Source organism: Gorilla gorilla, chromosome 4 (genome assembly GCF_029281585.2).
Source record: "Gorilla gorilla gorilla isolate KB3781 chromosome 4, NHGRI_mGorGor1-v2.1_pri, whole genome shotgun sequence".
NCBI classification, from domain to species: domain Eukaryota; kingdom Metazoa; phylum Chordata; class Mammalia; order Primates; family Hominidae; genus Gorilla; species Gorilla gorilla.
Genome location: NC_073228.2, coordinates 135,765,226 through 135,781,776, shown reverse-complemented (window position 1 = coordinate 135,781,776; position 16,551 = coordinate 135,765,226). Strand labels below are relative to the sequence as shown.

General features: G+C 40.3%; 1 protein-coding gene across 1 annotated transcript in view; it reads left to right on the top strand.

Annotated features, from left to right (window-relative positions):
* Nucleotides 1-16,551, top strand: part of MEIKIN (meiotic kinetochore factor) — a 149,242-nt gene that overhangs the window by 69,100 nt on the left and 63,591 nt on the right. Inside the window, exon 9 of the mRNA XM_019026530.4 lies at nucleotides 3,678-3,748. Within this exon, the coding sequence (XP_018882075.1) occupies nucleotides 3,678-3,748 (71 nt within the window). The remainder of the gene's footprint in view (nucleotides 1-3,677; nucleotides 3,749-16,551) is intronic.

Here is a 16,551-nt window from a genome sequence, read left to right as displayed (position 1 = left end):
AACCGGGTTGTATAAAGTAGAGCCTTATATACTATTGTAAGGACTATGGATTTTATTCTAAATGTACTGAGAAATACATCTTAGATCATCTTAGAGCAGAGGGATGACATGATCAGATATATATTTTTTTATTTTACATTTTATTTCATTTTAAATGAATTTAAATAGCCCCATAGGTCGGTAGCTACAACACCTGACATTACCATTTTAGGATATTCATATATGTTGTAGTAAGATGGAAAATAATCTAAATATAAATCTGAGAAACTACTGTGTTTCACCTATTCTTTCTGCTTTGTCCATCACTCCAGAGGAGCAAGCTGTAAACTGGAGAAATTCCAAGCTTCCAAGAGCCCTTGAGTTCTATGTGTCTGGGTCCAGTGCATCTGTGGTCCTAAGGTTCTAAGAGGTGGTACTTTTCTATGTTCCAAAGACTCAGATTATATATTTTAGAATTATCATTTTGGCTGTTATGTGGAGAATAGATTAAGAGGGCAAGAGTAGAAGCAAGGAGACCTTATTAAACTATTACAGTGATCAGATAATAGTGTTTTAAACCATGATGGTAGCAGTGGTCTGATTTGGAATATATTTTAAAGGCAGATATACTAGGAATTTGTGATTAGGCTGGATATTAGGTAAGAGAAAAAAATAGAAGTCAAGGATGAATATTAAATTCTTGAGAAGTTGGATGAATGATGGTACCATTTATTGAGATGGGAGCACTATAGGGCAGACCAAGTTGGGAGAATGGTTAAGAGAATTTTTTTGGACATATTAAATTTGATCTGTCAGCCCATACACATTAAGTTTTGTGAAAGAACACACATGTATATACTATATAATTTCATATATATAAAGTTCAAGAACAGGCAAGACTCTTCTGGGTGACATGTCGAAACAGTGGTAGTCTTTGGAGAAAGGGTGCCAACAAGGAAAGAACACATAGAAAACTTCTCAGGTGCTGGAAATATTTTGTATCTTGATCTGGGTGGTAGATACATGGATGAATACATATATACCAAGATTGTGACTGTTATTATATATATGGTATACTTCAATAAAATCTTTAAAAACTGAAAGGCTTATTAGCTTTCAAGTGGAGATGTCATGAAGGCAGTTTATGATGCAGGAGTCTGGAGAACTCCAGACCAGAGGCTGGGGCTATGGATACATATTTGGAGTCAGCAAAGAGATGTTTTGAAGCCATAGGATTAAATGAAATCATGTAGGAGGTAAAAATAATTTTTAAAAAACATACACAGTGAATGGAAATGGGACACTCCAACATTTAGAGGTAGGGAAAGGGAGAAATAAATATCCGGCAAAAAACCCTGAGACCTAGTGGCTTGTGCTGTAGTAGGAAAACCAGGAAAGAATGATGAAGCCAGGAGAGGAGAGTGTTTTAAGGAAGGAATAATACCAGCTATGACAAAAGTTATCAAGATTATGAAATCAAATGAGGATTGAGGACTAAGAATTGTCACAGCCAAGACCTAACCTGGTCCTACACTATTGTCCTCCATGTTGGTTAACAGATGTGGTTTAGCAAACCAGAAACCTGAATGTTATCCTTAACACTTCCTTTTTTGTCATTTTTCAGGCTAATATCTAATCTATTTCCAAATCTTGGTATTAGTTTTATCTCCTACAGAGCTCTCAAACCCACCTGTTGCTTCTTACCCTCAAAGATCCATATGGCAGGAGTGATTAGTCTCTAGGATTAACAGATTTAGCAAATAAAGTTACAGAATACCCAGTTAAATTTGAATTCTAATAAACAGCAAATAATTTTTAAGATATGTATGTCCTAAATATTGCTCATGCTTGTGCTATTAAATGTGATATACTAAAATATTATTCAGTGTTTATTTGAAATTCACATTTAACTGGGCATAGTGTATTTTATCTGGCAACCCTATTAGCCTCTGTAGTAAGGCTGAGGAATACATAAGAAATACACAGATCATAAAAAGAAGGAGTTTGTAATGGTAAATTAAGGAGCTTGAGTTTAACTTGGGGGCAGTAGAAAGCCTTTGAAGAGTGTTAAGCAAACAATATTTGCATTTTAAGTATACAAGGATAATGGACTGCAGAGGGAGGTGAATTGAAATGCTATTGAAACCTAAAGAAAAATCTTTTGGTGCCTTAATTCAAGGTAGTATTGTTAAGAATAAAGAAAAGCTGGACCGGGTATCATGGCTTACGCCTGTAATCCCAGTGCTTTGGGAGGCCGAGGCAGGCGGATCACTTGAGGTCAGGAGTTTGAGACCAGCCTGGCCAACATGGTGAGACCCCGTCTCTACTTAAAAAAAAAAAAAAATAGGCCGGGCACGTTGGCTCACGCCTGTGATCCCAACACTTTGAGAGGCTGAGGTGGGCAGATCACCTGAGGTCAGGAGTTTGAGACCAGCCTGGCCAACATGGTGAAACCCTGTCTCTACTAAAAAAAAAAAAAAATACAAAAATTAGCCGGGCGTGGTGGCAGACACCTGTAATCCCAGCTACTCGGGAGGCTGAGACAGGAGAATCGCTTGAACCCGAGAGGCAGAGGTTGCAGTGAGCCTAGATCGCGCCACTGCACTCCAGCCTGGGCAACAAAGAGCAAAACTCCGTCTCAAAAAAAAATTATATATATATTAGCTGGGCGTGGTGGTGTGTGCCTGTAATCTCAGCTACTTGGGAGGCTGAGGCAGGAGAATTGCTTGAACCCGAGAGGTGGAGTTTGCCGTGAGCCCGGATCACGCCACTGCCCTCCAGCCTGGGGAACAGAGTGAGACTCCATCTCAAAAAAAGAAAAAGAAAAGCTGAATATGCAATTTTAAATGCATATGATAGGCAAAATTGGCACATAGCAGACACTCAATAAATACTTGTTGCTTGGATTGAGTCCAGAGAGAGGAAAAGGGAAGACTCAAGACTGAAGAAGAGACATAAAAAGGAGCCAGGTTAGAAATGTTCCAGCCTGTTGTAGTAAGGTCCAGTGAGGTAGGACAGGAAAGGTTTCTGCTGATATTGGTGGAAGTGCAACTGCATACTTTGGATTTGGAAGTAAATAGGAGGAGAGGAAATAAAGTTGGTATATGTGGACAGATCTTTTAAGAAATTTGCCTGTGGGCAAGAGGAGATACAGGGGCTATAGCAGGAGGTGGATATGAGGTACAAGGAAAGTTTTTGATGAAACAGGCTTGAGAATGTTTAAAATGCTGATAGAAAAGTTGCAGTAAACAGGTACACTAAAAGCCGAGGCTTCGCCACTGTACAATTTTTCCATATAACCAAAAACCACTTGTATCCCTAAAGCTATTGAAATTTAAAAAAAGAAAAAAGAAAAAATTGTAGTAGAAAAAGAGCTTGAAAATGTGGAGAGTGGAAATGGTAGGATAATGAATGAAGAAGTATAATCACATGCAACTTTCCCTACTAACTGAAAAGAAAATATTTTACATATTTTTTATTTGCTTCTGTGAAACCTGGAGCTCTTAAGATAAGGATGTTTTTATTATTCAACATACATTAATTTTTCTTGTTTAATTATTGACAAAGGTGCAGTCATTAAAATCAGGGGTTTTAAAAATATTGTTTTGTTTTGTCAAATTTGAATTCTCTTGTCCTTTGGACTCATAGTTAATGACAGTTGAAATAAGTAGAATACTGAACTATGTTTTTATTTATAGATAATGCAGCTTGTGAGATTTTACTTGCTGAGAAAACTTGCCCTTCAACCCCTGAAAAAACAAAGAAAAAAGCAAGTATTGAAGCAGAATAACTACATAAATCATAATACATTTCATTAATAAAGAATATACTTTTAACTAACAGTTTAAATTTACTTTTTTTTTTTTTTAAGAAATGGGGTCTCATTTCTGTCACCCAGGTTAGAGTTCAGTGCTGTGATCATAGCTCACTACAGCCTTGAACTTCTGGCTGTTCTCCTGTTTCAACCCCCTGAGTAACTGGAACTACAGGCATGCATGCACTGCCATGCCAAGCTAATTTTTAAATTTTTTTGTAAAGATGGGGTATCACTTGTTGTCCAGGCTCATCTCAAACTCATGGCCTCAAGCGATCCTACCACCTCAGCCTTCCAAAGTCCTGGAATTACAGGCATGAGCCACTGTACCCAGCCTTAACCAATACTTTTTTTTTTTTTGAGACAGAGTTTCACTCTGTCATCCAGGGTGGAGTGCAGTAGCATGATCTTGGCTCACTGCAAGCTCTGCCTCCTGGGTTCATGCCATTCTCCTGCCTCAGCCTCCCGAGTAGCTGGGACTACGGGTGCCTGCCACTACGCCTGGATAATTTTTTGTATTTTTAGTAGAGACAGGGTTTCACTGTGTTAGCCAGGATGGTCTCGATCTCCTGACCTGGTGATCCGTCCGCCTCGGCCTCCCAAAGTGCTGGGATTACAGGCGTGAGCCACCGCGCCCAGCCAACCAATACTTTTATAGGAATTCCTTTTCAGCTATTTAAGTCAATAATTAAAAGCATTTTGGGAGTTTATCAAATAGATTATTCAATTTATGGAAAAGCTATGCAGCTTATAAATGAGTATATACTCTATATAAGTTTAATGAAAGAGAATGAAAATGTATAGTAGTCCCCCCTCATCTGTGAGGGATACATCCCAAGACCCCCAGTGGATGTGGATAGTACTGAACCCTATATATACTACATGTTTTTGATCTGATAACTGAGACAGCTACTGAGTAACTAATGAGCAGATAGTATGTCTATCATGGATATGCTGGATAAAGGGATGATTGAGCCTAGAGTGGACTGGACTGAGGGGGATGGCACACGATTTCATCATGCTACTCAGAATGGTGTGCAATTTAAAACTTACAAATTGTTTATTTCCAGAACTTTCCATTTTATATTTTGGATTGTGGTTGACCACAGGTAACTGAAACTGTGGTAGACAAAACTGTGGATGGGTGACTGGGGGGCAGGGTGCAGGGACCAGTGTGCTTTACATTTTTTCCAACTTTCCTTTGAATAATGCTGAAGATTACTTATGAATCATTACGTTAGGCATGGAATCGGGGTCTTTTTTTGTTTTCTTTTGTTTTTTTTTGAAACAAGGTCTTCCTCTGTCACCCAGGCTGGAGTGCAGTGGCTTTCTCACCACTCACTGTAACCTTGACCTCCTCAGACTCAAATGATTCTCTTGCCTCAGCCTACCTAGTAGCTGGGACTACAGGCACACACTGCCACAAATGGCTAATTTTCATATTTTTGGTAGAGACAGGGTTTCAACATGTTGCTCAGTCTGGCCTTGAACTCCTGGGTTCAAGCGATCCACCCGCTTCAACCTCCCAAAGTGTTGGTACAGGTATGAGCCATCACACCCAGCTGGAATCTGGAGGCCTTTAGGGAAAAATTTGGACTTTATTTTGTATATAGCAAGAGCTACTTTTTGAGTAGCTTTCATTAATTATATATTTTGTTTATGGTATTCCAGGCAGGTTAGTAGTTAGTTTCTGTTTGTTTGTTTTTACCTACTTTTTTAATCATTAAAAAAAATTCAACTTTTTATTACATAATTTTGCTTTTTTTTTACATTTTATTATTATTATACTTTAACTTTTAGGGTACATGTGCACAACGTGCAGGTTTGTTACATATGTATACATGTGCCATGTTGGTGTGCTGCACCCATTAACTCCTCATTTAGCATTAGGTATATCTCCTAATGCTATCCCTCCCCCCTCCCCCCACCCCACAACAGGCCCCAGTGTGTGATGTTCACCTTCCTGTGTCCATGTGTTCTCATTGTTCAGTTCCCACCTATGAGTGAGAACATGTGGTGTTTGGATTTTTGTCCTTGCGATAGTTTGCTGAGAATGACGGTTTCCAGTTTCATCCATGTACCTACAAAGGACATGAACTCATCATTTTTTATGGCTGCATAGTATTCCATGGTGTATATGCACCACATTTTCTTAATCCAGTCTATCATCGTTGGACATTCAGGTTGGTTCCAAGTCTTTGCTATTGTGAATAGTGCCTCAATAAACATGCATGTGCATGTGTCTTTATAGCAGCATGATTTATAATCCTTTGGGTATATACCCAGTAATGGGATGGCTGGGTCAAATGGTATTTCTAGTTCTAGATCCCTGAGGAATCGCCACACTGACTTCCACAATGGTTGAACTAGTTTACAGTCCCACCAACAGTGTAAAAGTGTTCCTATTTCTCCACATCCTCTCCAGCACCTGTTGTTTCCTGACTTTTTAATGATCACCATTCTAACTGGTGTGAGATGGTATCTCATTGTGGTTTTGATTTGCATTTCTCTGATGGCCAGTGATGATGAGCATTTTTTCATGTGTCTGTTGGCTGCATAAATGTCTTCTTTTGAGAAGTGTCTGCTCATATCCTTTGCCCACTTTTTGATGGGGTTGTTTGTTTTTTTCTTGTAAATTTGTTTGAGTTCATTGTAGATTCTGGATATTAGCCCTTTGTCAGATGAGTAGATTGCAAAAATTTTCTTCCATTCTGTAGGTTGCCTGTTCACTCTGATGGTAGTTTCTTTTGCTGTGCCGAATCTCTTTAGTTTAATTAGATCCCATTTGTCAATTTTGGCTTTGGTTGCCATTGCTTCTGGTGTTTTAGACATGAAGTCCTTGCCCATGCCTACATCCTGAATGGTATTGCCTAGGTTTTCTTCTAGGGTTTTTATGGCTTTAGGTCTAACATGTAAGTCTTTAATCCATCTTGAATTAATTTTTGTATAAGATGTAAGGAAGGGATCCATTTTCAGCTTTCTACATATGGCTAGCCAGTTTTCCCAGCACCATTTATTAAATAGCAAATCCTTTCCCCATTGCTTGTTTTTGTCAGGTTTGTCAAACATCAGGTAGTTGTAGATATGCGACATTATTTCTGAGGGCTCTGTTCTGTTCCATAGGTCTATATCTCTGTTTTGGTACCAGTACCATGCTGTTTTGGTTACTGTAGCCTGGTAGTATAGTTTGAAGTCAGGTAGCGTGATGCCTCCAGCTTTGTTCTTTTGGCTTAGGATTGACTTGGCGATGCGGGCTCTTTTTTGGTTCCATATGAACTTGAAAGTAGTTTTTTCCAATTATGTGAAGAAAGTCATTGGCAGCTTGATGGGAATGGCCTTGAATCTATAAATTACCTGGGGCAGTATGGCCATTTTCACTATATTGATTCTTCCTACCCATGAGCATGGAATGTTCTTCCATTTGTTTGTATCCTCTTTTATTTCATTGAGCAGTGGTTTGTAGTTCTCCTTGAAGAGGTCCTTCACGTCCCTTGTAAGTTGGATTCCTAGGTATTTTATTCTCTTTGAAGCCATTGTGAATGGGAGTTCACTCATGATTTGGCTCTCTGTTTCTCTGTTATTGGTGTATAAGAATGCTTGGGATTTTTGCACATTGATTTTGTATCCTGAGACTTTGCTGAAGTTGCCTATCAGCTTAAGGAGATTTTGGGCTTAGAAGATGGGGTTTTCTAGATATACAATCATGTCATCTGCAAACAGGGACGATTTGACTTCCTCTTTTCCTAATTGAATACCCTTTATTTCCTTCTCCTGCCTGATTGCCCTGACCGGAACTTCCAACACTATGTTGAATAGGAGTAATGCGAGAGGGCATCCTTGTCTTGTGCCAGTTTTCAAAGGGAATGCTTCCAGTTTTTGGCCATTCAGTATGATATTGGCTGTGGGTTTGTCATAGATAGCTCTTATTATTTTGAGATACGTCCCATCAATACCTAATTTATTGAGAGTTTTTAGCAAGAAGGGTTGTTGAATTCTGTCGAAGGCCTTTTCTGCATCTATTGAGATAATCATGTGGTTTTTGTCTTTGGTTCTGTTTATATGCTGGATTACGTTTATTGATTTTCGTATGTTGAACCAGCCTTGCATCCCAGGGATGAAGCCCACTTGATCATGGTGGATAAGCTTTTTGATGTGCTGCTGGATTCAGTTTGCCAGTATTTTACTGAGGATTTTTGCATCAATGTTCATCAAGGATACTTGTCTAAAATTCCCTTTTTTTGTTGTGTCTCTGCCAGGCTTTGGTATCAGGATGATGCTGGCCTCATAAAATGATTTAGGGAGGATTCCCTCTTTTTCTATTGATTGGAATGGTTTCAGAAGGAATGGTACCAGCTCCTTCTTGTACCTCTGGTAGAATTCGGCTGTGAATCCATCTGGTCCTAGACTTTTTTCGTTGGTAAGCTATTGATTATTGCCTCAATTTCAGAGTCTGTTATTGGTCTATTCAGAGATTCAACTTCTTCCTGGTTTAGTCTTGGGAGGATGTATGTTTCGAGGAATTTATCCATTTCTTCTAGATTTTCTAGTTGATTTGCGTAGAGGTGTTTATAGTATTCTCTGATGGTAGTTTGTATTTCTGTGGGATCGCTGGTGATATCCCCTTTATCATTTTTTATTGCGTCTATTTGATTCTTCTCTCTTTTCTTCTTTATTAGTCTTTCTAGCGGTCTATCAATTTTGTTGATCTTTTCAAAAAACCAGCTCCTGGATTCATTAATTTTTCGAAGGGTTTTTTTGTGTCTCTATTTCCTTCAGTTCTGCTCTGATCTTAGTTATTTCTTGCCTTCTGCTAGCTTTTGAATGTGTTTGCTCTGGCTTTTCGAGTTATTTTCATTGTGATGTTAGGGTGTCAATTTTAGATCTTTCCTGCTTTCTCTTGTGGGCATTTAGTGCTATAAATTTCCCTCTACACACTGCTTTGAATGTGTCCCAGAGATTCTGGTATGTTGTGTCTTTGTTCTCGTTGGTTTCAAAGAACATCTTTATTTCTGCCTTGATTTCATTATTTACCCAGTAGTCATTCAGGAGCAGGTTGTTCAGTTTCCATTTAGTTGAGTGGTTTTGAGTAAGTTTTCTAATCATGAGTTCTAGTTTGATTGCACTGTGGTCTGAGAGACAGTTTGTTATAATTTCTGTTCTTTTACATTTGCTGAGGAGTGCTTTACTTCCAACTATGTGTTCACTTTTGGAATAGGTGTGGTGCTGAAAAGAATGTATATTCTGTTGATTTGGGGTGGAGATTTCTGTAGATGTCTATTAGGTCCTCTTGGTGCATAGCTGAGTTCAATTCCTCGGTATGCTTGTTAACTTTCTGTCTCATTGATCTGTCTGATGTTGACAGTGGGGTGTTAAAGTCTCCCATTATTATTGTGTGGGAGTCTAAGTCTCTTTGTAGGTCACTAAGGACTTGCTTTATGAATCTGGGTGCTCCTATATTGGGTGCATATATATTTAGGATAGTTAGCTCTTCTTGTTGAATTGATCCCTTTACCATTATGTAATGGCCTCCTTTGTCTCTTTTGATCTTTGTTGGTTTAAAGTCTGTTTTATCAGAGACTAGGATTACAACCCCTGCCTTTTTCTCTTTTCCATTTGCTTGGTTGATCTCCCTCCATCCCTTTATTTTGAGCCTATGTGTGTCTCTGCATGTGAGATGGGTTTCCTGAATACAGCACACTGATGGGTCTTGACTCTTTATCCAATTTGTCAGTCTGTGTCTTTTAATTGGAGCATTTAGCCCCTTTACATTCAAAGTTAATATTGTTATGTGTGAATATGATCCTGTCATTATGATGTCAGCTGGCTATTTTGCTCGTTAGTTGATGCAGTTTCTTCCTAGCCTTGATGGTCTTTACAATTTTGCATGTTTTTGCAGTTCCTGGTACCGGTTGTTCCTTTCCGTGTTTAGTGCTTCCTTCAGGAGCTCTTTTAGGGCAGGCCTGGTGGTGACAAAATCTCTCAGCATTTGCTTGTCTGTAAAGTATTTTATTTCTCCTTCACTTATGAAGCTTAGTTTGGCTGGATATGAAATTCTGGGTTGAAAATTCTTTTCTTTAAGAATGTTGAATACTGGCCCCCACTGTCTTCTGGCTTGTAGAGTTTCTGCCGAGAGATCAGCTGTTAGTCTGATGGGCTTCCCTTTGTGGGTAACCCGACCTTTCTCTCTGGCTGCCCTTAACATTTTTTCCTTCATTTCAACTTTGGTGAATCTGACAATTATGTGTCTTGGAGTTGCTCTTCTCGAGGAGTATCTTTGTGGTGTTCTCGGTATTTCCTGAATTTGAATGTTGGCCTGCCTTGCTAGATTGGGGCAGTTCTCCTGGATAATATCCTGCAGAGTGTTTTCCAGCTTGGTTCCATTCTCCCCGTCACTTTCAGGTACACCAATCAGATGTAGATTTGGTCTTTTCACATAGTCACATATTTCTTGGAAGCCTTGTTCATTTCTTTTTATTATTTTTTCTCTAAACTTCTCTTCTCACTTCATTTCATTCATTTCATCTTCCGTCACTGATACCCTCTCTTCCAGTTGATCACATCGGCTACTGAGGCTTGTGCATTCGTCACATAGTTCTTGTGCCGTGGTTTTCAGCTCCATCAGGTCTTTTAAGGACTTCTCTGCATTGGTTATTCTAGTTATCCATTCGTCTAATTTTTTTTCAAAGTTTTTAACTTCTTTGCCATTGGTTTGAACTTCCTCCTTTAGCTCGGAGTAGTTTGATCATCTGAAGCCTTCTTCTCTCAACTCGTCAAAGTCATTCTCCATCCAGCTTTGTTCTGTTGCTGGTGAGGAGCTGCATTCCTTTGCAGGAGGAGAGGTGCTCTGATTTTTAGAGTTTCCAGTTTTTCTGCTCTGTTTTTTCCCCATCTTTGTGGTTTTATGTACCTTTGGTCTTTGATGATGGTGACGTATGGATGGGTTTTTGGGGTGAATGTCCTTCCTGTTTGTTAGTTTTCCTTCTAACAGTCAGGACCCTCAGCTGCAGGTCTGTTGGAGTTTGCTAGAGGTCCACTCCAGACCCTGTTTGCCTGGGTATCAGCAGTGGTGGCTGCAGAACATCGGATATTGGTGAACCGCAAATGCTGCTGCCTGATTGTTCCTCTGGAAGTTTTGTCTCAGAGGAGTACCCGTCCGTGTGAGGTGTCAGTCCGCCCCTACTTGGGGGTGCCTCCCAGTTAGGCTACTCGGAGGTCAGGGACCTACTTGAGGAGGCAGTCTACCCATTCTCAGATCTCAAGCTGCATGCTGGGAGAACCACTACTCTCTTCAAAGCTGTCAGACAGGGACATTTAAGTCTGCAGAGGTTACTGCTGTCTTTTTGTTTGTCTGTGCCCTGTCCCCAGAGGTGGAGCCTGCAGAGGCAGGCAGGCCTCCTTGAGCTGTGGTGGGCTCCACCCAGTTCGAGCTTCCCAGCCGCTTTGTTTACCTAATCAAGTCTCAGGAATGGTGGGCGCCCCTCCCCCAGCCTCGCTGTCGCCTTGCAGTTTGATCTCAGACTGCTGTGCTAGCAATGAGCGAGACTCTGGGCGTAGGACCCTCTGAGCCAGGTGCGGGATATAATCTCCTGGTGTGCCGTTTTTTAAGCCAGTTGGGAAAGTGCAGTATTAGGGTGGGAGTGACCCAATTTTCCAGGTGCCGTCTGTCACCCCTTTCTTTGACTAGGAAAGGGAATTCCCTGACCCCTTGTGCTTCCCGGGTGAGGTGATACCTTGCCCTGCTTTGGCTTGCGCACGGTGCACTGCACCCACTGTCTGGCACCCACTATCTGGCACACCCCAGTGAGATGAACCTGGTACCTCAGTTGGAAATGCAGAAATCACCCATCTTCTGCGTCACTCATGCTGGGAGCTGTAGACCAGAGCTGTTCCTATTCGGCCATCTTGGCTCCTCCTTCTGTTTTTACCTATTTTATAGCTGAGAAAACTGAGGTTTAGATTTTCATCAGTTTCTTGAGGAGGTTGTGGCAGGTCTTTCCGGATCTAAAGCCTATACTCTTTCTACTACACTAGATTGTCACTGTAAGGAATTAGAGAGCAAATAGAAAAGGGGCAAGAGGGTGAATAGGGAGACCCATTAGTAGGGAGTTACAAAGATTTTTGGCGATGTATAGTGGTGGCTTTGACTAGGGTGTTTGATAGGAGAGATCAAGAAATAGGCATGTATTCAAGATAATTTTGCCTGTAGAGTTGATAGATAGGATACAAATGATGAAGGAATAAGAAATGTTAAGAAAGACTTCTGGGTTTCCGTTTTGAGCATCTTTAGTGGATAAAGATGCCATTTAGTGTGATAGGAAAGACAGGTGTTCTGAGGATGCATGAAGATGGAAATGTTGAGAAGGCCATTGGCTATCAATCTGGAGGTCAGGGGAACAGATGTACTGTATTATAAATTTTTTTTAAGTCATGGAAACGGGCGAAATATCCTAGGAAATAGTATCTATAGAGTAAGGAAGAGAAGTGGGCCCAGGTCAATCCCTGGAAAACTCCATCATCAGGTACAAAAGGAAGAGTGGTGGAGAAGAGGAGAAAAATAAACAGAACGTAGTATCATAGAAATCAAGAGAGGAAATCATTTCACCCAGAAAAGGGGAAATGGTCAACAGTGTTGAATGCTGCTTGAAGGTCCAGTATTATAAAGACTTTTTTTGTGTGTGTGTCTATGTTATTTTTGATTATTTACATTAAAAATATTAATTATTATGAGTGCTTAATAGCTGTATGTCTTTATGGGGTACATGTGATGTTTTGATAAAGGCACACAATGCATAATAATCAAATCAGGGTAAATGGGATATCCATCATCTCAAGAGTTTATTGTTTCTTTGTGTTAGGAAGGAATTTAAAAGTCAATTGTAGGACTTCCAGTTTCCAGTGCAGCAGTGTAAGAATCTTAGAAGTCATCACTTTGTTCTAACAACAAGTAAAGTGCTGAACAAACTGAAAAGTCACCAGTTTTTCTTGGGTCCATCAGAGAAGTAAGGTCATAGAGAAAACTGCTGCACCAAATATTGAAGAGACAAACAGGAGGATACAGAGAATCACAACTTACCAAAACAGAAACCCATGAACAGAAACCTCCATGGGAACCATTGCCAGGGTAGGAAAACCTAAACAGTGTTGATGAATTGCTGGAGGCTGAATATGGACAAATCTGAGAGTCGTAGGTGGTCCCCCTGCCACTTTTGTGAGTTTTACTTCCAGGAGCTCTGCCATCAGGTCTTCATAGTAAATGTTAGAGTAAAATCCTCTCATGCTTCTAGCAGTGGGAAGAGAAAGGAACTATTTGCAACAGAATGCTAGAATATTCGGGTTTTTTGTTTTTGTTTTTGTTTTTTGTAACAAGGCCTGGCCTCAGGAGAAAGTGTTTTTCAGAACCTAACCTGCTGGGGGAACTATGTGGTAGACAAACTGGTTCTAAAGTTTATATGGAGAGGGAAAAGATACAGAATAGCCAACTCAATATTGAAGGAGAAAAAGTCAAAGGACTGATACTGCCTGTATTTAAGACTTACTGTAAAGGTGCAGTAATCGAGACAGTGTGGGTTTGGTAAAAGAATAAACAAACAGATCGATGGAACAGAATATAGAGAGAGCCCAGAAATAGACCCATATAAATATAGTCAACTGATCTTTGACAAAGGAGCAAAGGCAATATAATGGAGAAAAGTTGGTATTTTCTACAAATGGTGCTTGAATAACTGGACCCCCAAATGCAAAAACATGAACCTAGAGACAGACCTTATACTCTTCACAAGAATTAATCACAATGGGTCATGGACCTAAATGTAAAATGCAAAACTGTAAACCTTCTAGAAGATAGCAGGATAAAATCTAGGTGACCTTGAGTATGGTGATGACTTTTTAGATACAATACCAAAGGCACAATTATAAAAGAAATAATTGATAACCTGGACTTCATTAAAATAAAAAAACTTCTGCTGTATGAAGGACAATGTCAAGATAATGAGATAACAAGCCACAGATTGGGAGACAATATTTGCAAAAGACATATCTGATAAAAGATTGTAAACCAACATAGACAAAGAAGCCTTAAAATTCAACAATAAGGGCCAGGCACAGTGGCTCATGCCTGTAATCCTGGCACTTTGGGAGGCCAAGGCAGGCAGATCACTTGAGCCCATGAATTTGAAACAAGCCTGGGCAACATTTTTTTTTTTTTTTTTTGTAGAGACAGAATCCCTGTTGGGAGGCTGAGATGGGAGGATTGCATGAGCCGGGGAGGTTAAGGCTGCAGTGAGCCCTGACCACACCTCTGCACACTGCTGCCTAGGCAACAGAGTGATACCCTGTCTCAAAAAATAAAAACAACAACAACAACAAAACCAACCAAACAAAAACCCTCAAGAATAAGAAAATGAAAAACCCAGTGAAAAATGGGCCAAAGACCTGAACAGACACCTCACAAAAGAAGATATACAAAAGGCAGTCGTTTATGAAAATTTGTTCAACATCATATGTCAGTAGGCAATTGCAATTGCAAATTGAAACAACAGTGAGTGGCTGGGTGCTGTGGCTTATGCCTGTAATCCCAACATTTTGGGGGACTGAGGCAAGTGGATTGCTTTAGCCCAGGGTTCAAGACCAGCCTGGGCAACATGGCAAAACCCTGTCTCTACTAAAAAATATTAGCCTGGCATGGTGGTGCAGGCCTGTAGTCATAACTACTCTGGAAGTGAAGGTAGGAGGATCACCTGAATTTGGGAGGTCAAGGCTGCAATGAACTGTGATCATGCCACTGCACTCCAGCCTGGGCAACAGAGTGAGACTCTGTTTCCAGAAAACCAGAAACAGCAACAGCGAGTTATTATTACACACCTATTAGAATGGCCAAAATCCAAAACACTGACAACACCAAATGCTGGAGGATGTGAAGCAATAGGAAATCTCATTCTTTGCTGCTGAGAATGCAAAATGATACAGTCACTTTGGAAAATGGTTTCATGATTTTTAAAAACTAAACATACTCATATATGATCCAGCAATTACATTCCTTAGTGTTTATGCAAATGAATTGAAAAATTGTATCTACACAAAATATGCACCTGAACGTTTATAGCAACTGTTTTCATAATTTCCAAAACTTGGAAGCAACGAAAATGTTCTTCATTAGGTGAATGCATAAATAAACTGTGGTATATCCAGACAATGGAATATTATTTAGCACTGAAAAGGAATTAGGTATCCAGCAATGAAAAGACATGGAGGAAACTTAAATTCATATTACTAAGTGAAAGAAGTGACTTTGAAAAGGCTACATACTGTGTGATTCCAACCATATGATGTGCTGGAAAAGCAAAACTATGTTGACAATAAAAAGATTGGTGGTTGCCAGAGGTTAGGAGGAAGGGATGGATGAATAGGCAGATTACAGAGGAATTTTAAGACTGGGAAACTACTTTGTATGATATTAGAATGGTGGGTACATCTCATTATACATTTGTCAAAACCCACAGAATATACAACACCAAGAGTGAACCCAACCCTAAGGTAAACTGTGGACTTTTGAGATAATGATGTGTCAGTGTAGGTTCATTCATTATAATAAATACACCACTATTGTATAGGATGTTGATAGCAGGAGAGGCTTTACATGTATGGGGACTGGGGATATATGAGAAGTCTGTATTTTCTGCTCAAGTTTGCTGTGAATCCAAAACTGACCTAAAAAATAAAATTCATTAATTTTTTTTAAAAGTCAGTTGAATTTGGAATCATGAAGGAAACTGGTGACTTTGGTAGGAAAAATTTTAGCAGACTAAAGAGAGGCAAACCAGATTAGAATGGATTGAAGACCATGGAAAGTGAGGAAGTAACAGTTATTTATAGAACTTGACTCTGAAGGGAAATAGAGAAAAATAATGGTAACTGGATGAATATGCAGGGTTATAGGAAGCTTTTTGTTTTAAGATGAGATATACTGTATCATTGTTGAGGACTAATGGGAATGAAGGAGGGGAGGAAGAGAGGATAGCTAAATTTAACTCAATAGGCAACTAGAATTCTCTGTGGCCTAGAGATCTAATTGAACTTGGCCTGAATTTCACTTCTTTAGCCAAAAGCAATAAAAAAACTTCCCCATCCTTTCTACATTTTCTTTTCTTCACTTCCTCATGATTACCTGTCCTTCTCCTGCTTCCATGCATACTGTCAGTTCCATGAATTCTCCCTTGCTCTCTCACCTTCCCTCCCTCCTGGGGCTGAAGAGGCAGCCACAGACAGCAATCCTATTCCCTCACCCCCACAGAGGGGCAACTGTGCATTCTCACACACTCCAAAGACAAATTCCACTGCCTGCTCTAGGCCAAGGCTCAGATGAAGCCAGTCCCTTTCAGTTTCCTGCCTATGGCTGTTCCCGGGGGAAGCAACCCCACTCTTCCCAGTTGCAGGGCCACAGCACAGCTGCTGCTGCCTCCACCTGAGCATTCTGCCAATGGCCACAGGGTCATTCTGCCCCTGCATGCCACCGCCAGCATCTTTACATACCATGAGGGGGCCTAAAGGCACAACCTAGCTTGGCTGTACCTCCCCTAGTACCCAAGGACACTATCCAGGGGTCTGAAGATCACCCAGCCCGGTACACCATTGGTTGCACCTGAGCACTCTTCCCAGGGTCTGAGATCAGGCTCAATCAACCTGCCACTACCACCACAGCTGGCATTCACCAGCATGTGCCACTTGCAGATCTGGAAACCAGCCTGCCCAACCCATTGTAG